A 25,887-nucleotide genomic window follows, 5' to 3' on the forward strand; every position below is an offset into this window, starting at 1 on the left:
AATTCATGCCGTCTGGACTACCTGTGTTATACTTACAGCTGTGGTTGTCCCAGAGCAAGGGGGTTTTTGGGGGTGGGGAGAGAGACAGAGGGAGGGAAAGAGAAAGAGAGAGAGAGAGAGAGAGAGAGAGAGAGAGAGAGAGAGAGAGAGAGAGAGAGAGAGAGAGAGCGTAACATAGTGTGTTGTTTGGGAAGAATCAGATGCTTAACAGCTTGTTATAAATAAGAAGGATGATAAATTTTAAGATTTCACCTCTGGCTAATTTCATTAGATTGACAAGGATTTCAAATTCTCTGTTGTTTAACAGCAGAAGTAAGAAAACCTTATTTCTTCCCTACACATTACTCCTAAACTGAAAAAGGGAAGATTTGGGATACCTACGTAGTAATTTGGGCCTTTTTGAGTGTAAAAAATAAGAGATCCGTTTATTTCAGGTGTAAAACAAAAGCTAAACTGTCTTCAGAGGAAACAAATTCTCTGAATTGGTTCAGAGAACTATTTAGCTCTAAATAGGTGTCCTTTTTAGACCAGCTGACCCTCGTTGATGGATTTAAGATTCTTGACCAAAAAACAACAACAACCCAAAACAAAACATAATCAGGTCCCAATTATTCTTATTCTTGTATTTTCCTTTATTCCAAGTATGGATTGTAACAAGTGAGGCCAGAAACAAGGTGGGTGCCTCTTGTGGCTCACACAGCAGGTTTGATGTACAAACACTGCAAGTTGATGAAGGACATAAGGAGGATATGTGATGACCTGCAGAGCAGAGGAATGTTAAAAGTCCTGACTACCCAAACTGGTTTAAAACCTGGCATACTTTGCTCCAGACCTCAGATCTCTCAGCCATGAGCTACGGTAAATGAAGTTATTAAGGGAAGGAGCGTTGACAGAGCGCAAACACTAGCACCCGAACTGGAAAACCAAAATCCTCCTCAATTTCTGGTGGATGTATTTCCTTTAGTTGTAAGACACCAAGGGAGGAGTGATGACAACATGTTTATTTGTTTAGGGCAGAAAACAACAGAAAGATAAATCAGCTCTATTATCTGGATGGAAAGCCGGAATTTAGGTCTCTAGATTTGCTACAGTAATGGAGCACTAAATTAGGAGAGTGTTTGAGATGAACAACTGGAGAAGAGAAAATTGTGTTACGACATCCCAAATGATAGTTCTAAAAGGTATCAACTACGGATAGTTCTCGATTTGCTATCGTTCGTTTAGTGGCCATTCGAAGTTACAATGGCACTGGGGAAAAAAATGACGTGTTTTTCACACTCATTCATTCATTCATTCATTCATTCATTCATTCATTCATTCAATTTATATGCCGCCTTTCTCCGGAGACTCAGGGTGGCGTAGGATCATTGCGGCATCCCTGTGGTCACACGATCAAAATTCGGACACTTGACAACTGGCGTGTATTTATGACGATTGGGGGGGCCATGTGATCCCCTTTTGTGACCTTCTGACTAGCAAAGTCAATGGGGAAGCCAGATTCACTTAACGACCGTGTTACTAACTTAGTTAACTAACTGCAGTTAACTAACTTAACAACTGTGGCAAGAAAGGTCATAACATGGGGTAAATTTCACTTAACAACTGTGTTGCTTAGCAAAGGAAATGTTGGGCTCAACTGCAGTCGTAAGTCAAGGACTACCTGTAGTCCTAATTAGATAATTTGAACACCCTGTGGGGGGAGGGAACAGGACTGATCTACAGGGGAGGGTAAAAATAAAAAAGAGAGATAGCAATAAATGTAAAAAAAAATGTTGATTAGATAGTGGTCACCATCTTGACCGTATTAACTGCTGATCTTTAGATTTTCTTTGCAGTAAAACATACTTATTCTCACTAACAATTAAATGTCCACTGAGGGACGGATGCTGTGAGTAGTACCATTATGGGTGAATGCCATTATAATGTCTTTATTGAAATGAATGTGCGGTATCAAAATAAATCACATGGCTGAATGAAAAAAAAGATCTGTGGGAAGAACCATCCTATCTCCACAGTATTGGCTTCTTAGCGCTGTACGATCCCAGCTACATAAATATGCTGTAGGGAACATGGACTTACCCAGTGGTTTGAGAACTTAACCTTTAGCCTTTAATTTAAGGGAGGATTTTTAAAAATCTCTGTGTGGTCATCTCCACATTCTGTCTCTTAGCTTTATTGCCAGAGGCAATTTTTAGCTTGGCTGGTTCCTGACAGTGGTCATTCTCTCTTCTTTTTTAGGCAAAAGTCTATTTTTTTCTCTCCTCAACTTTGCAGTCAGTACAGGTTTGCTCTGGAAGCCATTTCTTCAGGCAGTTCCCAAGCCAGCTTTGGTTTCTATTTTCAACATTTAGGGAACAGCTAAAAACATCAGACATTAGACAAAAATAGAGTTTGGCCAGTTCCATTACAAAACCATTAGCCTGGATTCCTGATGATCTGAACAAACTTCAGCAAACAAGAATGTGTTTCAGATGAGGGTTTGGGGTGATAGGGAAGAAAAGTATAGGTAGTCCTTGATTTACAACCCTAATCGGAAGCAGGATTTTAGTCACCGAGTAATACTGTCATTAAAGAAATTATCACATGACCGGACTTGGATTTTACAGTGATTTTTACTATGGTTGTACTATGGATTTTTACTAGGGGTGAAATCCAGCAGGTTCTGACAGGTTCTGGAGAACCGGTAGCGGAAATTTTGAGTAGTTTGGAGAACTGGCAAATACCACCTCTGGCTGGCCCCAGAGTGGGGTGGGAATGGAGATTTTGCAATATCCTTCCCGTGCCACACCCACCAAGCCACACCCACAGAACCGCTAAGGAAAAATTTTCCTTAGTTTTTCCTTAATTTTTCCTTAGAAAAATTTTCCTGAGTCCTTCAGGAGTAGGGCGGTATACAAATTCAATTCAAATTCAATAAATAAAAATGTTGAATTTCACCTCTGTTGTGAAGTAAATTGTGTGGTCATTAAGCAAATCTGGCTTCCCCAGTGTAATTTCAGGATGCTGCAACCGGTCATAAATGCAAGCAGGTGAGCAAGTGCCCAAATTGTGATCATGTGACTACAGGGGTGGTGTGGTGTGGTACAACGGTTGTAACTTGGAGGACAGGTCATAAATCACCTTTTGAGAGAGAGAGAGAGAAGCCTTTGAACCATCAAGGATTACCTCTACTTATTGACCTGAGTCAATTTTCCATGTGACATAAAGAATATTAAAAAAGAAAAAAAATATGTGCTTAAAACATGTTTCCTTTTTCTAAGTAAACACAGTCTTGCAGGACCTTGATGGGGATTGGCCTACAGCTCATGAAAGTTTCTGCTTCTTTCTGCTTTTTGCTTTTAAAGACTATTTGCAGGAATATTTTTAGAAAAAAAAATAACTCTCAGAGCAATGATTGGCAGGAAATGATCACAAAGAAGACAAGGCTGTTTGTCTTCCTTTCCCCACATCACAGTTTTATGGTCTGGATCAGAACCCAGCATAGTGACCAGTATCAGTTGCATGGTGGACAAAGCTTCTGTCATCTGCATGAAAAACCACAACGTGCTTTCAAAACTTCAGAGATGCCCCCCAGTTCAAATAGTTTAGAGATCTTCGTTGCAAGACTTTCCATAGTTAAGAACAGATTTCATGTGAAATACTGAGCAACACCATAGCTGAACGTCCCAACCAACTGTGAGAGGGATCTTGGAGTCCTAGTGGAAAACCATTTAGATATGAGCAAGCAGTGTGCAGCAGCTGCCAAAAAAGCCAACACAGTTCTAGGCTGCATAAACAGAGGGATAGAATCAAGATCACACGAAGTGTTAATACCACTTTATAATGCTTTGGTAAGGCCACATTTGGAATCCTGCATCCAGTTTTGGTCGCCATGATGTAAAAAAGATGTTAAGACTCTAGAAAGTGTGCAGAGAAGAGCAACAAAAATGATTAGGAGACCGGAAGCTAAAACATATGAAGAACGGTTGCTGGAATTGCGTATGTCTAGTTTGATGAAAAGAAGGACTAGGGGGGACGTGACAGCTGTGTTCCAATATCTCAGGGGCTGCCACAAAGAAGAGGGAGTCAAATTATTTTCCAAAGCACCTGAGGGTAGAACAAGAAGCAATGGGTGGAAACTAATCAAGGAGAGAAGCAACTTAGAACTAAGGAGAAATTTCCTGACAGTGAGAGCAATTGATTAGTGGAACAACTTGCCTCCAGAAGTTGTGAATGCTCCAACACTGGAAGTTTTTAAGAAGATATTGGATAACCATTTGTCTGAAGTGGTGTAAGGTTTCCTGCCTAAGCATGGGGTTGGACTAGAAGACCTTCAAGGTCCCTTCCAACTCTGCTATTTTGTTATAACGTGCTCCCTTTCACAAAAGACTATGTCTGTTTTCTATAAGCCTATCTTCTTGGACCCAGAGGGCATCCTGTCTCTTTAAATTTAGCTCCTAGGATTTCTGGCCAGCTCCAGGAAACTTTTTATGCAGGGCTAGATAGTGGAAGTATTGGACAGGCCCAATAAATCAAGCCTGGCTTACTCATTTGTTTAGCTGCTGTAGTCCAATGAGACTCTTTTCTTCGTTGATCTTCATGATAAAACATAGCATCCTGCATATTTACATTTGCACATTGTTTGGCTATGGGAAAGAGAAGCAAAGGCTCTGAAATAAGAAAACCAAGTTTGAAATGCAGTCTCTCGATGCAGATAGCTGGTGAATAAGCAGCTGCGTGTCCTTCAACAGAAATAATGACAGAGGATACAGATGATAGCAAGAGTCAGAGGAAAGCTTATAACTGCGATGGTGGGAGTTGTAGAAGAGGTTGGCTAGATGGATGAGTTTTCACCTCCCATCTCCTACTAAAGCAGGCTGGATCACAAGGAATTATGGGAGTTGTGATCCCAAACATCTGGAGTTGCCTAGTATTGGACTAGGGGATGTAACTCGGTTCAAAATGATTTGGGGAGGAAACTTAATGTTTTTTTAGTTTTTGCAGGTGCCTGGCCTTGGAGTGTTGCTGTTAATATTCGAAATAAATAAGCTGGCTTAGGTCAGCTTCTAATTAAATTTGCTCCTTGAAATACAGAGTGTCTTGCTTAGATAAATCGTGCTAATGACACCATATGTATTCACCAGTGCTCTAGCAGACCTGAAAAGATGTTAGGCAGCTACTTCATCTTAGCCTCATTAACTGTCTTATTTTCTCTGAGTTGGTTTTGGGGTTGTGGTAAGGAAGGGGATAGAACAGGGGTGTCAAACTCAATTTCATTGAGGGCCGCATAAGTGTTGTGTTTGACCTTGGGGGCCGGAATGGGCGTGGCCAGGGTGGGCATGGCCAGCTTGATGTCACTCGTGTGATCAAATATCACTTTTGCTAATAGTTTGTTTTGCTACCAGTCTGCCAGCAAAAATTGAGCTCATGAGGGATACATGTGGCCCTCCCGGGCTCCATTTTCAGCTGCGGCGGCCTCCTGCAGCCCTCTGCCAGCAAAAATGGAGCTCATGAGGGCACGAGCTCCATTTTCGCTGGCAGAGGCCTGCAGGAGGCCATTGCAGCTGAAAATGGGGCCCAGGAGGTCCATGCACGGCCCTCTCGAGCTCCGTTTCTGCTGGCAGAGGCACTGCAGGCTGGTCCTTTACTGTTTCCAGGGCAACCCCACGGGCCAGATCTAAGCACTCCATGGGCCGGATTCGGGCCCCGGGCCTTGAGTTTGACACCCCTGGGATAGAAGAAGCAGTAGGAAAACTTGGAAGGGTGTTAAATGGAGGATAATAATTGAACTCCATTTCCATCGAATCCCAGAGGGCAGGCAGAGCAACTCCACAGCCGAAGCCCTGTCTAGACTACATCTTGAATATCCGGGTCAAGGAACAATTCTGAAAGAGGCATTTTTTGAGTGTTTGCACTAATGCTATTGACGCTGAAGACTTGTGATGGGATGTAATGAGGAGCTGGATCCCCAGGAGAGAGGGGGTGCATTCCAGAAACATAAGGGGGAAACTCAGATGTTATGTGTGAGAGAGAGAGAGTGAAGAAAGCCCCTCCCTAATAGTTCACACTTCACAGTATATTATAGATACAGATAATAGAGTTCTCAATCTGACAAGATATGAGGTAAACAATAAAAGACATCAGCTCAGAAGAATCACCTCGTGTCATTCTTGGTTTTGGGCCTGACAAGACTTTTGATACTCTAGTTCACGGGTGTCCAACCTTGGCAACTTTAAGACTTGTGGACATTAACTCCCATGGCTGACTGGGGAATTCTGGGAGTTAAAGTCCACAAGTCTTAAAGTTGCCAAGGTTGGATACCGTTGCTCTAGCTGATTCTCAGCCCTTGGCTAAAGCTTGGGGAGGCAAACAAGCCCCCTCATCTTTAAGAGATGGCTAGGAAGCCTTTAAGGGATGGCTAGGAAGCCTTTAGGAAGCCTTAGGGATGCAGTGGCTCAGTGGCTAAGAAGACTCTGAGCTTGTCGATTGAAAGGTCAGCAGTTCAGCGGTTCGAATCCCTAGCGCCGCGTAACTGAGTGAGCTCCCGTTACTTGTCCCAGCTTCTACCAACCTAGCAGTTCGAAAGCACTGCAAGTAGAAAAATAGGGACCACCTTTGGTGGGAACGTAACAGCGTTCCGTGTGCCTTTGGCGTTTAGTCATGCTGGCCACATGACTATGGAGACGTCTTCGGACAGCGCTGGCTCTTCGGCTTTGAAACGGAGATGAGCACACAGCCCATGTGTGCGAGGGGCACCTTTACCTTTAGGAAGCTTTTAGCAACTTCAGGGTTGAAGTTCTCCCAGCTCACATCTTACCCTTAGAGGAGTGGTAATGAACTCTTATTGCAATCTGACGTTGATGGGGACAAATTTAGAAAAAATGGGTTTGAGGGAATGACCAGCAAATGTGTGGTATAGAGCTCAGGCTGGGTTCGAATCATTGCAACCTCAACGTTGAAGAAGAATGGAGGTTTAATAGGAGGAAGCAATATGCTTTCCGTTGTAAATTAGTCCATCTTCTTTCAGATTCTGCCCAGGGTTGTGATTTATAAATCCTGTCTCCCAGACACAATGGAAGTCTGTTATCCAGAGCCAAATACAAAGTGGTGATTCAGAGAGAGATATCCACCCTTGTCTACTGCACTGTGTGAGTTGACGTACTACCTAGCCTGCTGGGCAGGCGCCTTTTCACAGGTCTGCAAAGGACTTTGCTGATAGAATAAACTTGTGTCTCGTCCAGCTAGGACTTCACATTCAGAACAGGTGCTGGTGAGATGACAGAGATAGGCAATGCTCCAGAAATGATGATTTTTCAGTTCATGCAGCCTAAGTCTCTTGATGGACAGGTTGCTTGGAGGAGCGAAACCAAGCTCATGTATTTTGGGCCTGTGCCCATCTTGGCTGGCTATGAGGAGTGGAAATGATAAATCTTTATTTAAAGGAGTGCTGTGTTCTAAAAAAGCTGATTGTCAGAGGCTTTATTAAAGTTCCATCCTGCCATTTTACCTGATATATCAGATTCTTATAACCTTTTTTTTTCTGAGTACAGTTCACAAGTGGGTGTTGGCATTACATGTCCGAGTTTTTCTTGGATTAATCTAATTATTTGGACCAGTGGTGAAATCCAATTTTTTTTACTACCAGTTCTGTGGGCGTGGCTTGGTGGGTATGGCAGGGGAAGGATACTGCAAAATCTCCATTCCCACCCTACTCTGGGGCCAGCCAGAGATGGTATTTGCTGGTTCTTCGAACTCAAAATTTCCGCTACCAGTTCTCCAAACTGCTCAAAATTTCCGCTACTGCTTCTCCAGAACCTGTCAGAACCTGCTGGATTTCACCCCTGATTTGGATCCACCATAAGTTGAATTCAGATCTACAGGTAGTCCTCAACTTACAACCATTCATTTAGTGACTGTTCTAAGTTACAATGCATTGAAAAAAACCCGGTTAGGACCAGTCCTTGCAATTATCAACCATAATGAAACAAACAAAATGTTAAAAGGCTATGATATTTATGTAGTTATTTACCAAGCACATCTAAATTATATTAAGTAATCAAAATATTTGTACAATCCCCAACGCATGTCGCAACTTTTGAGCACCCCTAATGTTTGGAAATCGAAAATTGGAAAAATTTGACACACCCTACCAGTACAGCATCCCCACAGTCATGTGATCAAAATATGGTTGCTTGGCAACCAGCATGCATTTACAATGGTTGCAGCATCCCAGGATCATGTGACTGCCGTCGTTTGTGACATTCCCAGCTGGCTTTCAACAAGAAAACTCAGTGGAGAAAGCAGGATTCACTTAACAACCATGTGATCTACTTAACAGCTTCAGTGATTCACTTAGCAATGGCCAAAAAAAATAATCATATAATTGGGCCTGCCTCACTTAACAACTACCTTGCTTCGTAATGGAAATTTTGGTCTCAATTGTGGTTGTAAGTCAAGGACTACTACTATTACTATTTTAATAAAGCTCTACTTGTCTACAGCACCTTCCCTTTCCATGCAGCCATTTCTTCCTGGGCTTTTCGGCTGCTGTGTTTTCTGCTGATTGGCAGCTGCCATTGTTCTGTAATCTTTGTGGATGATCCAGCGATGACCTCGGCATTAGGGTCAAAGATAGTGTGGGAAGGGGGTGTGAAGGCAGCCGACATCTGGAAAAGCAAAAGAAAAGCCATCGGGATTTGTGAGGTGGGAAGAATGACTAAAAGGAAAGATAGACCAGTGTACAAAGGGAGGCAACCACTCAGCCTTCCTTTCCCTGCATGGATACAACCAATCGGTGCCTGTGTAATGGCTTCTGGTTTGGTGTCGTGGTGATACGGTCGAGGGAAAGCTGGGCTCGGCTTGCAGTCCAAACAGAGCACTGACCGGTTCCTTTGCCAATCCTGTTCAATCCAGGCTGGATTTTCTGAAGCTGGTTTAAGCAGCAGCCAGGAGTACCCCCCCACCCCCCCCAAGAAACAAGCAGCTTACACTGCAGTGCAGAACTGCCTTAGATTATTCCAGCAGAGTCTAATAAAGGGCAGAATCCACATAATTCGGAAAACATAGAAGATAAGCGGCTGATTGTTCTGCAGTTTAGAGACTGCATAACTTAGCGCTTGGATCGGTTGTCCTGGCTTCTGGCTCGTTCTGGAATACAGTTCATCATGCTGGTTCTTCATTATGAAACTGAGAACCATTTTTACAGAATAACAGAGTTGGAAGAGATCTTGGAGGTCTTCTAGTCCAACCCCCTGTTTAGGCAGGAAACCCTACACCACTTCAGACAAATGGTTATCCAATATCTTCTTAAAAACTTCCAGTGTTGGAGCATTCACAACTTCTGGAGGCAAGTTGTTCCACTGATTAATTGTTCTAACTGTCAGGAAATTTCTCCTTAGTTCTAGGTTGCTTCTCTCCTTGAACTCTTAAAGTGTTTGTAATAAAATAGTTAAAGGCCTATTACCTCTTCCCATTCATATCTACTCCTAATTTTCAAATCTCGGAAAATCTTCTGGTAAAAAGATCCTTACCATGCTTTCAGTCAGCAATGAAAACAATTTTTGTTAAGGTTTTGTTTCTGATCTTGTCTCCTGATTGCATTGGGATGAATGCGTTGGCTTCTGATTTATTTATTTAATTCCCAGATACCTCTCGCTTAGATTTACTTTTTAAAATTTTATTCTTGGACACACTACATTACATTTTATTACATTAATTAATTTATGCCTTTATATGCAATCCGGGGAACATGAATAATTACCACGATGGTGAATACAAGTACATTATATTTTTAAATAGTTTTGTCTAATGATTGTACATTTTCTCCGTCACTTAACGGTTGGAAGGTGTTTACAAATATGCAGATGATGGTAGTAATGATGGAAAATCTTTATCTGAGTTACTATTTCAAACATCAGCCAAGAGGGGGAAAACCTCTGTTGTTTCTATTATTAAATTATGCGAGGAGACAATCTTTGTTGAAATTATGGAAGGAGACATTTGTTGGTGCACTACACAACTTCTTGTGATTTTCTATTCTGTTCCCCATCTACTTACTACCCACTTAGCCAATTTTATTTAACCTTGGTAACTTTGAGATGTCTGAATTTAAACTCCCAGGATTCTCTAGCCACGATACCAGCTGGGGAATTCTAGGAGTTGAAGTCCAGACATCTTAAAGTTGTGAAACCCTGCCCTTGGCACTGATGAGTATTCTTGAACTCTAGCATGATATATTTGTGTCAAAATCAATGATCTTGTATTCTTCCTTCATCCAAAGGATACTTTGGCTGCCTATCCTTGTGGTTCGGACCACACTCCCAGTCCCATGGCGAGTCGAGTACCACTTGAAGCAGCGCCAGTCCTGGAAAAATCAGATGCCCGACTAACTGCTGTGGCCGCCAGCATTGAAGATGGACACACAGTTGTTTTCCTGGGTGACAGCCAAGGACGACTACACAAGGTAGTTATCTCAGACCTGAGAGGGAAAGCGTGCTTATACAGATAATGATTTTATTACTTCTCAAAGTTGGTTTTTATAGCCAAGAGGAGAATAGCTCTCTATATGCCTTGCCCCAGCAGAAATCTGAGTCCATTTCAGAAAAAAAATATTACCAACAGAAGAGAATATTTGTAGCTCAAGGTTGAACTGTGAGGTTCTAGGTGCTCTCTGACTTCGATGATTTTCTTGAAGACATTTCATTACCCAGCTAGGTAACATCATCCGTGCTAGTAGGGAGTGCGGTTTGCTCTCTGTTTATATATAAATGGTTTGCCCTGTCAGTCTTGGTGGGGTCTTCTTGGCGGTTCCTTGATTAGGCTGTTGTTTACTGTTTGCTTGTTTGTCTGAGTTAGAAAATATTCATTATATAATGAGTGCAGGGGTGAATAGCCTAAAACAGGGCTGCAGGGTGGATGCTTCACACACTGGCCACGCCCACATCTTAACTACTACATACCTATATTCACTTTCATAATCCATGTGGGATTTTTTCTTAACCACAAATGTTTATTTTTCATACATTTTAGGCCAGGGGTGTCAAACTCACATCATCACAGCGGTGTCACGTGACATATCAGGGCTTTCTCCCCCCCTTTGCTAAACCGGGCACGGGCATGCTTGGTGGGATCACCTAATTGTGGGGACATAATTTCAGATCACATAATTTCAGGGGTGGTAAATGGGAGGACTGGTCATAGATTTCATTTTTTTCAGTGCCATTGTAACTTCAGACAGTTGCTACATGAATGATTCTTAAGCGAGATTAGCTGTAAGTGGAAATTTCCATGCATATTGCCTTGAATTCCCAAAGAAAAATTACCACATACATGTAGTGGATAAAGGAATATACAGTAGTTGCTTTATACTCTCACGCTTGGCTAGTTTCCCTAATAATTTTACTGATTCTACCTGTGACCACATTAAGGGCCACATCTGGCTTTCAAGCAAAATAAAACTGCTCACAGATGTCTAGAAACTTGAGTGGCTTCTGTGAACTGAGCGAATTCTGAGATTTCACACAGCCTCATTGATGACCAGAAACTTGAAGAAAAATTAGAGTCTGAGATTCTTCAACTGGCACCAACATCTGTGTTTGTTGTAAATCATAGAAACATATATTCTGTTGTTATTATTCTGTTACATATCCCTAAATAATTTTTCTTCTTTTTGGCAATGCAGGCTGGTGTAGAACACTCTGCCCTGCAGTGTATATTTGATAAAATAGAATAGAATAAAATAACAGAGTTGGAAGGGACTTTGGAGGTCTTCTAGTCCAACCCCCTGCTTAGGCAGGAAACCCTACACCACTTGAGACAAATGGTTATCCAACGTCTTCTTAAAAACTTCCAGTGTTGGAGCATTCACAACTTCTGGAGACAAGTTGTTCTACTGATTATTGGTTTTAACTGTCAGGAAATTTCTCGTTTGTATGGCTTCTTTGAAAAGTAGGTAAATTTCTGAATTCGGAAAAGTGACTGAGCTCATTTTCCCACATATAAATAACTTGCGATATGAACCTTGATTTGATATATCGCTGCATTAGTGGCAATGGCATTTAATACAACCTTGACTCAAGATTTAGAACTACATTTTTTTTCCCAGCTATCGCCCAGAAATGCTTTTTTTTTTCTTTTTTTTAAAAAAAGGAAGATTTTGCAATCCAGAATAGCAATTATTTTGGGCGGGTTCATGAAAAGAAGAAATCCGCGGTATCTGGTATGCAGTTTCCATATTATAAATCAGAAAACTGAAACTGCAAGATCATCATAGATGTCCAGATGTCTCAGCTGTCATTTAGCCTGACTGTCCTGTCAGACAAAAGGATGTTCTGAGGCTTTGCAATACAGGTAATCCTTCCTTACCATTGCCTCATTCCAGCTACCGTCCTAAGTTACGACTTAGGACTGTGAAAAAGCAGGTTTACAACCGGACCTTGTAGCATTACAACATTCCATGGTCATGTGACTGCCATTCAGGTGCTTCCTTCGGTCACATGATCGCCATTTGTGACCTTCGTAGCCAGATTCAGAGAAGCAAAGGCAATGGGGAAGACGGCAGGAAATCACAAGTCGTGGCCACGTGATGTTGCGCTTAACAATTACCCAATGATTTGCTTAACAACCACAGCTGAAAGTGATGTCATAAGTTGGGCAGCTTCACATGATGTTTCATTTTACAACTGTATTGGTTAGTGATGGAATTGCCAGTCCCAGTTGTGGAGGGTAAGTGAGGACTACCTGTACCACACAGCAGTATCTTTATCAAACCTTGGTGTGCCAAAATGATGCATGTGTGTGATGACGCCATCACTCAAAGAGTCTTATAGAATAGAATAGAATAGGATAGGATAGGATAGGATAGGATAGGATAGGATAGGATAGGATAGGATAGGATAGAATAGAATCGAATAGAATAGAACAGAACAGAACAGAACAGAACAGAACAGAACTCTTTATTGGCCAAGAGCCTTGATAGTACAGTGGTCTACGCACCCTGTTATTAACACAGCTGCCTGCAATTTCTGCTGGTTCGAATCTCTCCAAGGCTCAAGGTTGACTCAGCCTTTCATCCTTTCTAAGGTAGGTGAAATGAGGACCCAGTTTATGGGGGCAATAAGCTGACTTTGTATAAAATATACAAAAGTATGAAGGCTATTGCTTAACGCATTGTAAGCCGCCCTGAGTCTCCGGAGAAGGGCGGCATATAAATCAAATTAAAAAAAAAAAGTGTAATTGGACACACAAGGAATTTGTCTTGGTGCATACACTCTCAGTGTACATAAAAGAAAAGATACGTTCATCAAGAATCACAAGGTACAACACTTAATGATAGTCTTAGGGTACAAATAAGCAATCAGGAAACAATATCAATATAAATCGTAAGGATACAAGCAACAAAATTACAGTCATATAGTCATAAGTGGAAGGAGATGGATGATGGGAACGATGAGAAGATTAATAGTAGTGCAGACTTAGTGAATAGTTTGACAGTGTTGAGGGAATTATTTGTTTAGCAGAGTGATGGTGTTCGGGAAAAAAACTGTTCTTGTGCCTAGTTGTTCTGGTGTGCAGTGCTTTATAGGGTCGTTTTGAGGGTAGGAGTTGAAACAGTTTATGTCCAGGATGTGAGGGGGTCTATAAATATTTTCACAGCCCTCTTTTTGACTCGTGCAGTATACAGGTCCTCAATGGAAGGCAGGATGGTAGCCATTGTTTTTTCTGCAGTTCTTTAGTGACGTTCTTTTGCAGTTCTTTCTTGCAGTTCTTTTGTTTTGTGAAGTCTGATGCAGGTAAACACTTTGCAGCATTTGCATGGTGATCCTTATTTATTTCTTTTATTCAGCGTACAAAACAGCCCAATTTTGACTATGGATAACAAAAAAATAAAAACACTCATCAAATGCAGATGACGTGCAATTAAAAACACCCAAAGTATCCAGGAAGAACAACCAATTTTCCGGGCTTTTTAGACACTGTTGAGGTGAGGGTCAGACAAATCTCATGGAGGATGGTGTTATGACATCACAATAGAGGTAGTCCTCAACTTATGACCACAATTGAGCCCAACATTTCCATTGCTAAGTAAAACAATTGTTAAATGAGTTTTGTTCCATTGTACGACCTTTCTTTCCACAGTCGTTAAGGGAATCGCTGCACTTGTTAAGTTAGTAACAAGGTTATTAAGTGAATCTGGCTTCTCTATTGACTTTGCTTGACATAAGGTTGTAAAAGGTGATCACATGACCTCTGGACCAGTGATGGGTTGCCCCCGGTTCAGACCGGTTCTATAGAACCGGTAGTAAAACCGGTGTGAGGCTCTGCCCACTGACCCTGACACCATCAAAATGCTTCTGCGCATGCGCGAGCGAAGCAAGTGCGCTCGTGCGATCCCATTGCGAACCGGTAGTAAATGTAAGTAGAACCCACCCCTGCTCTGGACACTGCAACCTTCGTAAATACAGTCCGGTCAAAATTTTGATCACATGACCACAAGGATGCTGCAATGGTTTATAAGTGTGAAAAACGGTCAGAAGTCATTTTTTTTCATTGCCATTGTAACTTTGAACGGTCACTAAATGAATATCCCAAAGGTGCTTTTTCAGGAAACACTTCTTTTTTTTCTTTTGAAGACATTTCGCTTCTCATCCAAGAAGCTTCTTCAGCTCTGACAGGATAGTGGTAGTGGGTAGCCTCCTGAAAAAGCACCTTTGGATGAATGAGAATCTCTACAGCCTTTTCTCTGAATGGATGGTTGTAAATTGAGGACTACCTTTATCATCATGTACACATCACCGTCTGCTCCCCATGCCACCTCCATGGACACCCCTGGTCCCACAGCAATGCTTCCTGCTGTCAGTCCACACTAATCAGACTACACAGAAAACCAACATTGCTTCATTTTGGGGCATTAGCGCCACCTAGCGTTTCTGGGAGTTGAAGTCCACATATTTATAGTTGGTGAGATTAAGAAACACTACAGCAGTGTTTCCCAAACTTTTGACATATGTGTACCCCTTCTATAATTTTCGTAACGCTGAGTACCCCTCATTAAAAACATATGGTACCCCTGGGGGTACGCGTACCACACTTTGGGAAACACTTAGATAACACTGCAATTCTCCGGCGTTTAAACAGCTCCGCGGCTCAACATCAACTGTTAATGTTCCCGCAGTTTAAAAATGGCCGAACCCGAGCTGCGTGAAGGATGCGCAGAAGTTCCCGCCATAATGAGTTGCGATACGATGTACGATGGCCCCCGTTCCCGTGTAAAAACTGCGATACGCGCCTATTTCTTTCCTTGTTCTGTGGGTGCAGCTAAGCACGGTGCAGTGGATATTCCCACGTGATCCCCACCAAACTCTGGTGCAACGCGTACCCCCACCAAACTCTTCCCGTACCCCTGGGGGTACGCGTACCACACTTTGGGAAACACTGCACTACAGTATGCAATGGTTGGTAAAACCACTTTATTACAGCATCTACTGTAATACAGCTTAAATATCAGAATAACGTATATCACAAATGTTAAAACAGTAAGGAGAAAAAAGAGCCAAAGAAAAGACGAAAACCACAACTGCATGAACACAATATTAGAAGACCTGGAAAAAACAAAATGGATTTTGCTTCGACCTGCAAAGAAACTATCTTTCTGAGGAGGACATTCCAATATCTAAGGGCTTCTTGGCATCCATTTGCAGCACTTCAGAATAGGTAAATGTGGGTGACTTTATGTTTTGGTTAACAACATCGTGGAAGGTTTCCTTTGATGGCACCAAAGTGTGAAGACCTGATAGCAGTGGTGAAATCTAGCCGGATCTATCCGGCTCGCGCGAACCAGTAGTGCCAGCGGCGGGAGGCTCTGTCCACCTGCCGGGACGTCATTATGTCCTGTTTTTGAGCCTCTGTGCATGCGCAAAAGAGGTGTGCGTAGCGAGCGAGCGCGCTCCCATTCCCGAACTGGTAGCGAAGGTAAGTGGATTTCACCGCTGCCTGATAGGTTGTCTAAAAACAATAGAGGGGACCAGACTGGGGAGAAGTACTCCAAAGCAGCTATTACAAAGCTTCATTGGCTACAATTCTGATCTGATAGCAGCCAATAAAGACAGGCAAAGTCAAGAGCCAGAACCAACAGAGATTCCAGAAATGCTCTCTGTGGGGTAGAATCACAATCCTGAAAGCCCGCATAGTTTCTAGGATCCAATCTGGGTCAGTCACTGGAATCAGAATTTAGTTTTCCGAGTTTTTGGATTCGTGCTGGAGCGTATCCACATGGAACTTCCCTGAGGATTGGCTCCAGTATGAGTCCGAAAGCTTGGAAGACTAAACCTCTGCTCCCCGTGACCGAATGAGATTGGCTCTACAGCATTATCCTGGAACATTTGCCTTCATCCCACACAGTTTCTCTTTACCACATTTTATACTTAACAAAATCACTGCACCTCTATAACTGTCTGGTTTGGTTCTGCAACCCAACAAGACAGTCACAGACTTCAGAGGATAATTAGAACTACAGAACAAACAATTGCTACCAACCTGCCTTCCATTGAGGACCTGTATACTGCACGAGTCAAAAAGAGGGCTGTGAAAATATTTACAGATCCCTCACATCCTGGACATAAACTGTTTCAACTCCTACCCTCAAAACGACCCTTTAGAGCACTGCACACCAGAACAACTAGACACAAGAACAGTTTTTTCCCCGAACGCCATCACTCTGCTAAACAAATAATTCCCTCAATACTGTCAAACTATTTACTAAGTTTGCACTACTATTAATCTTCTCATCGTTCCCATCACCCATCTCCTCCCATTTATGACTGTATGACTGTAACCTTGTTGCTGGTATCCTTAAGATTTATATTGACTGTTTCCTAATATGATTTTATTGCTTATTTGTACCCTATGACTATCATTAAGTGTTGTACCTTATGATTCTTGACGAATGTATCTTTTCTTTTATTTACACCGAGAGCATATTCACCAAGACAAAGTCGTTGTATGTCCAATCACACTTGACCAATAATATTCTATTCTATTCAAGAAGGGGGCATTATTTTGAGATCCCCCCCCCCGCATTCCCCTCTCCTCCACTCTTAATAATTCATTTTCCCTTTCCTCTTCCCAAGGCCATATCTACATTATTTCACATCTGGATTCTCTCTAGGTCGCAGGGTAGAAGAGTGCAAAGCGTTTCATTTGATCTATTTGAACTCGCATCACAAATCCCACAGGAAGCATGAAAGTTCTGTTTCAAGGGCAGAAAAGGTTCTGAGCAGCAGTTTTGTGCTTGGAATGGACGGTAAATAACAGTTTTGTGCTGCAAATGGGACTTTAGGGAAATGTCACGCTCAGAATGGTTTGACGCACAATGGTTGTACACACTGCTGTTCAAGAAATAGTGGTTTCCTTGGCACGATCTTGCAATAGGTGAACATATATGGCACCCTTCTGTATGCTTTCTTACCCACTGGGACAATATTTCTCAAGCCTGGCAACTTTAAAGAGGTGTCGACTTCTATTCCTGAATTCTCCATGATGGCTGGGTATTCAGGAATTCATACCATAGCTCTTAAAGTTGCCAAAATTTGAGTCACACTTCACTTCAACTTCTTTTCCTTTAACTCGTGCCCTTTGTGTGTGTTGAACTACTACCAAAATAACAGAGTTGGAAGGGATCTCTGAGGTAATAAGTTGTCGTAACAACTTGCGGACTACCTGTATTTCATTCCCTCGAGATTCTGGAGGAGAGGTGGGGAGTATTATCCTAACAGTTCTAATGCAGGCATATGTCCAGCCACATCTGTTTAATGCAGTGAACACCAGCCTGGCTTCTCTTCCCTATCCCCTTCCCCGTGGCCCTGCTTTAATCTGGCAACCATTTGCTTTTGCTTTTTCAAAAGTCCGATTGTTTGCATGCTCCCCTTTTGACAGTCCACATGGAACTGCCTTTTTACAAACCCGAATTGGGAGGGAGGGGCCTTCCTCACCCATCTTCCAGATGGCAAGTTTCTCTTCCTAACACCATTATCTTGATCTAATATTCCCAGCAAACAAACGGCAATGCAGGTTCTTCTCAATCTTTTTTTTTTATAAATCTGAAATGTAACTAAGTTTGATGGAAATGTCTTAAAAGATATTTGCACCAGAACTTGACAATGAACACTAGGCCTCTGGGTCCATCATCAATAACACTTAAAGTTGCCGAAATTAAATAACGGTTAATTAAAAACATCAGGATGGTTGAAATTGGTGAGATTTCACAGCACCGATAGGATTTCAGTTGAGAATATGAAAAATGTTAGATTAGGACCTTTAACAGTTTTCTGAGATTTGGGTGAACGTGCGAGATTTTGGCTCTAAGTGTCTATGGAGATTGTCAATCATCCAGGTCATGGTTGTCTCAAAGGTGCTTTTTCAAGAGGCAACTGGACTTTCTGTTTTTTTTCTTTGAAGACGTTTCGCTTCTCATCCAAGAAGCTTCTTCAGAATGAGAAGCGAAACATCTTCAAAGAAAAACAAGAAAGTCCAATTACCTCTTGAAAAAGCACCTTTGGGTTGGCCCTGTGTATTTTTGGGAGGTACCCACACTATTGCTTGATTGTGTGCTGCAGTGCTCCCTACCTGAAAATGCCAATCTTTAGTTTACTTTGACTGCAACATTGAGTATTGGGGAAGGTTTCTGATAATAAAAGAGGTATAACAATAATCTTCCTTTTCACCAAAGGATACAATTAACAAGCTTCCTCCAAGATAGTTTCTCTATCCCTTTCAATTAAATAAAGCATTAGCCATTTTGATTTGTTACCTTGCAGGGCTACATGGAAACAACGGGAGAGGCCATCCTCTATGCTTCTTTGATGATCCAGCTGAACAGTGCAGTATGTCGAGACCTCCTGTTCGACCAGCCGAAAGAGCACCTCTACGTCATGACTCAGTCAATGGTGAGAATAGATGAGGCCCTGTTGATGGAGATGAGGAAAAACATCCTATGATGATGAGAGAGCTTGTTCTGTTCTGTTCTGTTCCGTTCCGTTCCGTTCCGTTCCGTTCCGTTCCATATGGGGCATGCTAAATCAGTAGAGTAAAAGAACCCAGTAGTGCCCAAACAGAATCCCCAACTAATGTATCCCACCTCAGATCTTAAGAAAAAACATTGCAGATGAAAAAAATATTCTCTGCAGCTAAACATTTAAGGATACAATCCTATCTTTTACCCATACCCAAGAATATCTATGATAGGACTATAATAGGATATTACTTCCAAGCAAACGTGTATAGAATTATTCTGTCTTAACGGCACAGCTGTGTACCAATATTCAGGCATAATTCCTTTTTAAATGCTACAGTAGGGGCCAAAATTGTGGAAACCTTTTGGGAAAAGTGTATTTTCTAAAACTAGCGAATAACACCACTTTTGTTTGGAGTAGTACCATAACATTATATATCAATGGAAAGATAATTTGATCAAGAATGTAATGCAATAAATTTTATGGAGGATTTGCTATTAGAATAGCAGTTACAGTATAAAGAAGAAAAGTGAAACACGTAGAAAAAATGAGATATACAAAAATTATCACGTCAATTAATACTTAGTTGGGTAACCTTTAGCATGAATTACAGCCTTACAATGTCTTCCCATGGAGCAAACCAAGTCTTTTAGTTCTGCAGCTGTTATAATGTGAAACCAAGATTGAATGATTGTTTCTATTAACTGGGTTTTATTGCTGGGTCGCTTCTGACTAACAAGTTTCTTTAGTCGGCTCCATAGATTTTCAATTGGGTTAAGGTCTGGGCTATTCCCAGGCCATTCCAGCAGTGGAATATGATTATCTTGAAATTCCAAAAAAAAGTGTCATTAGCCATCAAACCTCAAAAATACACTTTTCCCAAAAGGTTTCCACAATTTTGGCCAGTACTGTACAAGATTGACTCCTGAAGAAAATGGAAGCCATGAGACTGTGAATTCTAGTCCTGCTTTAGGCATGAAAAACCAGCTGGGCCAATCACTCTCTCAGTCCAACCCACCTCACTGGTCTGTTATGGAGAAAATAATAGTAGGAAAGAATAGTGTATTAGGTATGCTTCCTGCCTTGAGTTATTTCTAAAGTAATAAAGGCAGAATAAAAATGTAATAAATAAGAGTTTTTTAAAAAAATCTAATAAATAAAACAGTATTCAAAATATTAGAGATGTGCCAAATGATTTGGAATTGATGACATTTTTAAGATCTTGCAGCATTTGGACTTTCAGCCACATTTAGTGATTCGATGTATTTTTCATCCTGTGTGCCCCAAAGGAGAAATTGTTCTAACATTCTTATAAAATGGTGATCTTCTCTGAGCCATTGGTGTAGTAAAGTGGGGGTGGACAAGTATGGCCCCTTTATGGCCTATGAACTTCAACTCCCAGAATTCCTGAGCCAGCCATGCACAGGAATTCTGGGAGTTGAAGTCCACAGGTTGTAAAGGGGCCGTAGTTTCCCAACCCTGTAGTAAAGGATGAAAAATACGCATCCATGAATAAATATAATAAAGTCATAATATCCAGATGATGCTTGAATATTGGAAGCCCCCCCTCCCCTGCCAGAAGCAAAAGCTGTGTATTAATTTACTTTGACCTATGGAGTTGCATTTCATTTTGAAATAAAATTGAAAATAAAGCCACCAATGTAGTACAAGATCTCAAGAGAAATAAAGCAATGTAGAAATAAGGTTTACAAACCTTAGCGCAAGTTTTGTGGAACAGCTGGAGAAAATCAACTTAAGGAATTGATTGGTCTGGTATATGGCATATCTAAGGTGTGCAAATGCGTGTGCCCATAGGATAAAATAAAATAAAATAGAGGCGTCTGTATTTAATTAGAATTTGATCAGTAGTCTTACTGAAACATCCTTGTGGAAATGAACAAGAATCATTTATTTGGTAATAAGTATTTTGAAACAAGGGATGTTCTTGCTTGCAACTTGAAATACATTTAAATATAATCATGGCCTTTCAGATGGTATTAGCCCACTGATGTTTGGATGGTTGCTATGGAGACTTCAGATCATATACCTTTGCCATGTTTAAAGTGTTATTTACTCAGGAAATAAGAGCATTAAGCTCAAAGTGAAATAAAGATGTAATCGTAAAATGGATATGGGATTTAGAGAAGGGACCAGTCTCATGAACATACTTTCCTTTAATTTATCTCTCATCTTGTTATCTGCTTTTTCCCAAGGACTCCAGGACTTAAGACTGATTATGTAACTATACTTAGGAATGGGCATACATGTAGGCATTAAACTATCTAGCACCTATGGATTGCAAACCATTTATTTGCAAATCAGCCCCATCAGAGTAAATACAACATTGTCAGACTTTGCAGACCCACAAGAATCCAGAACCTTTGGCAACTGTTGGGTTTCAAGAACAAGTTCTTTATATAGAAACCATCATTAAACCCACTTGTACCTCTTTCTCCTTCCCACACTAAGTAAGGCCTTCTTGGCCTTTCTTTGACAGGGCTGTCCAGTTTTGTCTGGCTTTTGATTTTTGCAGTGGTCAAGATTTGTTACGGTGTAATTTTTCTCTGGCGTGGGTGTGAGGTAAAACTCTCACTTTTATCTGCAAATGCACAATAGAGCTGTGCAAGGCTTTGCACTCGGCTCCAAAACTGTGTTTTGGAAAACAAGGGGTGCTTGTGTGGGTCTCATCTGCAATTTTTTAAAAAATTTTTTGAAAGCTGTTGTGTCTTTTCCTCAAACTAGGCACCTGGTTCTCCAGCTGCTAGGTGATCTTGGGAAAAGCCCAGAATTGCTTTAAAGAGTTATAGAAAGGTGCTGTGTTTTGAACTCACCAAATGTTGCAAAGCACATTTTTAGGAATCAGTTCAAAGGACCCCATTTCATAGCATTCATTTGAGGGCTGGGGCGGGAGAGTTAATGTTAGCTTTTTAATTATAAAATGGTTCAGACAATATTGTACCGAAGCCAAAAAAAAATATAAGATAACGGTGGAATAAGCCTAGCAGATGAAATTTTCCTCTATCTAAGAATCTCTCCCAGCCTGGTGCCATTGATCGCTTTCTGTTTTTTATCAGCTCTCCATCAAGTTTCTCATTAGGGACTACTAGCTCTGTGTCCAAGGGAATTGGGAATTTCAACCTTGATATAAATCCAATACCAGAAAATTTCATCGGAGCCTATCTCATGCCCCCATTCTTCTTGCCCCCAATTTTGCAAGTACCCTCCTTCCTGCCTGTTGCTGTAACTTTTTGGATCTTTGATAATTTTCCCACCTGGAGCAAGCAGTGACAGAAACTGGGCAGGCCTGGATATATTCTGCATATTTAAATAAGGCTGTTGTGTTCAGTCAGAATCACCTAGGAAAAACAGAGCATTCTGGTGCAGTAATAATAGGCCATTTGTTATAAAAACAGGAACTATTCCAAAACCAAAATTGTAATATGTGGTTTTTGAACCAAGTACATTTAGATACAGATCTTAGAACTTTTAATAATGAAAAAAAATCTGCTTCTGCTTCTAACATGGAAGAAAGTACAGGTAGTCCTCAGCTTACAACCACTATTAGGATCAGAATTTTGGTTGCTAAGTGATGCATTCATTGAGTCATCATGTGACTAGACCCAATTTTATGATCATTTTTACTGTGACTGTTAAGCGAATCATGTGGTCGTTAAAGTGCATCACACAGTTGTTAAGCAAATATAGTTTCCCCAGCTGATTTTACTTGTCAGAAGCCAGCTGGAAAAGTTGTAAACTGGAATCAGATGACCGCAAGAAACTTGCAACCATTGTAAATACGAGCCAGTTGCTAAGTGCCTGAATTGCGAATGTGTGATTGTGGGGGTGGGCAACAGTCATGGCTTCGAGAACTGTCATTTTTCCCGAGGCTGTTCTAACTTTGAACCATTGTTAAACAAGCAGTCGTAAGTTGAGGACCCCCTGTACACAAAAAAAGTGATACATTATCAAAATGAATTGATTAAATTCTCTTCCCCTCCACTTCTTCAAATGACGAGTGTCGAAATTAAAGGAAATTAAGGAACCATTGCCCATCTCGCCAGGATAATAGAGCAATACGATTGGTAGAGCCTTGGTAGTACAAGGGTTTAAAGCACCCTGTTATTAAGCTGCTTAAGACCAGCTGCCTGCAATTACTGCAGGGTTCGAATCTCGCCAAGGCTCAAGGTTGAACTCAGCCTTCCATCCTTTCTAAGGTAGGTGAAATGAGGACCCAGTTTGTGGGGGCAATAAGCTGACTTTGTATAAATATACAAAAAGGATGAAGGCTATTGCTGAGCACATTGTAAGCCGCCCTGAGTCTTCGGAGAAGGGCGGCATATAAATCAAATTAAAAAAAAAAAAAAATACAGACTCTTAATTTGGAAAGTGCTTGGGCTTTTGAACTGAACAGAGAATTCCAGGCTCAAGTTTCTGGTCAGCCATAGAGATCAGCTTCCAAAAACTGTTGTGGGATCGAATGAGGGGAGACCTGCTCTGTGCATTGTCTTGAGTTCCTAGGAGAATGCTGGGATAGAATCAGTGGTGGGATTCAGCCGGTTCGGGTGAACTGGTAATTAAATTGTTGGCTGGCCCCTCCCCTCCCCGCCCCTTCCAGGAGTCCCAACACGTCTCATTTTGGCTCCCAGGTAAGTGCAGGGAGGCCCTCTAGGCTCAAAACGGGGCACAGGGGTGCAGTACACCTCCCTGTGACCCGTTTTTTGCTCCCAGGAGGCTGTAGGGAGGCCTCCTAGGCCCAAAATGGACACACACACCCCGCGGCCCATTTTTGTTCCCAGGGGGGTGCAGTAGGCCGAGTGCCTATCACACCCCCGGCCATGCCCACCATGGCCACGCCAGGGGTGGGTTCTAAATTTTTTTACTACTGGTTCTGTAGGCGTGGCTTATTTTGTGGGTGTGGTTTGATGGTCATGTGACAATTCTTTAGGATTTAGCAGAGGTACTGGTCTACCAGGCTTTTAACTGCTTGCAGAGCCGTACCTGTCTACCTATTTGTTTTTGGAGCGCACCAGTCTACCCATTTGTTTTTGGAGCGCATTGGTCTACCACCACACTGCCTTTTACCGCTGATCAGCTGTAGTGCAGCCCTTTGAAGCGCCGCGGCAAGAGTTTAAACAGTTTTTTTCCTTCTAGCCGATCAGCTGGGACTCGGGAGGCAGCGAATAGATTGGGGATGGGGCCAGGCAGAGGTGGTATTTACCGGTTCTCCAAACTACTCAAAATTTCCACTACCGGTTCGCAAGAACCGGGGAGAACCGGTAGCAACCCACCACTGGGCCACGCCCAACCAGCCGGTCATTAGGGCAGAGAACTGGTTGTTAAATTATTTGAATCCCACCACTGGATAGAATTATAGTATAACAGCACGTCAAAATCCATTCTCTGCTTCTCTCTTCCAGTTGGCCAAAATCCCCATCTTTGAATGTTCTCAGTTCTCCGATTGCAAGTCCTGTTTGGCAGTGAAAGACCCGTATTGTGGCTGGTGTGTTCTTCAAGGAAAGTAAGACCTCATTTAATTCATTTCATTTTTTTTCATTTATTCGAATTTCTATACCGCCCTTCTCCTTTCGGACTCAGGGCGGTGAACAGCCAGATAAAAAACATCTATACAAACATCACAGTTAAAATAAAGTTAAAATAATTTATAAATTTGGCTCATAATTTAAAACTTGTCAATTAAAATAAATATTAAAATTTTAAAACTAACCCTAAAATCAGGACAGACCGGCTAGCTGAAAAAAATGAGTTTTTAGGGCCCGACGAAAAATCCGGAGGTCGGAGATCACTCGTATCTCTGGGGGTAGATTGTTCCATAGGGTAGGTGCCACCATAGAGAAGGCTCTCCTCCTGGGGGTCGTCAGCCGGCATTGTCTGGCCGACGGCACCCTGAGGAGGCCCTCTCTGTGGGAGCGAACCGGCCGGTGGGAGGCTATTGGTGGCAGAAGGCGGTCCCGTAAGTACCCTGGCCCTAAGCCATGGAGCGCTTTAAAGGTGATCACCAACACCTTGAAGTGCACCCGGAAGTCCACCGGAAGCCAATGCAGCTCGCGCAGGAGAGGAGTCACATGGGAGCGCCCCGTCGCTCCCATAATCCCCCGCGCAGCCGCATTCTGCACCAGTTGGAGCCTCCGGGTGCACCCCAAGGGGAGCCCCATGTAGAGAGCGTTACAATAGTCCAGACGAGAAGTGACGAGTGCTTGAGTGACCGTGCGTAGGGAGTCCCGGTCCAGAAAGGGGCGCAACTGGCGTATCAGGCGAACCTGACAAAAAGCCCCCCTGGCCACGGCTGTCATATGCCCTTCTAAGGACAGCCGCGCATCCAGGAGGACACCCAAGTTGCGGGCCCTCTCTGTGGGGGCCAATGATTCGCCCCAATAACCAGCGATGGCGTCAGCTGGCTATACCGGGACGCCGGCAGCCACAGCCACTCGGTGTTGGAAGGGTTGAGTCGAAGCCTGGGAATTCATATCCATCTGCTTTCATATGGGATATCTCTGCTGACTTCCAGAAATTAACACAACACTGTCCAGAGGGTGAAGTAGATGCAATCCTAAAATTTCCCCCACCCCCCAAAAAACGTTTTGCTATAACTTTGTGCTGGATGATTCTAAAGAACTCCTTCAGGGGCACCAATGAGGATTTTGCAGAATCCTTTGTTCACATGCAGCAGTAGTCCTGAATTCAAATACAATGTTTTTGGAAGTTCTTGTAAACTGTAATTCAAGAAGTTGGTTATAAAGTCCCTGTAAATCCTAAACATTTGTTCCCTAATAGGCTTGGCAGGACATTGTTCTTACAATTTAGAAAGTACTGATTAAAATTCCTTGTTAAGCAGTGCATTATCTACTTCTGGAGATCATCTGAGGTTCCCAGACGAATTCAT

The 25,887-nt window shown here is 42.1% G+C and overlaps 1 protein-coding gene across 1 annotated transcript in view; it reads left to right on the forward strand.

Moving 5' to 3' along the window:
• PLXNB1 (plexin B1) overlaps window positions 1-25,887 on the forward strand; it is a 97,339-nt gene that overhangs the window by 8,719 nt on the left and 62,733 nt on the right. The window contains exons 2-4 of the mRNA XM_070933505.1: window positions 10,259-10,441; window positions 18,792-18,920; window positions 24,404-24,504. Of these exons, the coding sequence (XP_070789606.1) occupies window positions 10,259-10,441; window positions 18,792-18,920; window positions 24,404-24,504 (413 nt within the window). The remainder of the gene's footprint in view (window positions 1-10,258; window positions 10,442-18,791; window positions 18,921-24,403; window positions 24,505-25,887) is intronic.

The sequence above is a fragment of the Pituophis catenifer genome, unplaced genomic scaffold (genome assembly GCF_029215685.1).
Source record: "Pituophis catenifer annectens isolate HBS135680 unplaced genomic scaffold, rPitCat1.0.hap2 SCAF_2, whole genome shotgun sequence".
In the NCBI taxonomy this organism is placed as follows: domain Eukaryota; kingdom Metazoa; phylum Chordata; class Lepidosauria; order Squamata; family Colubridae; genus Pituophis; species Pituophis catenifer.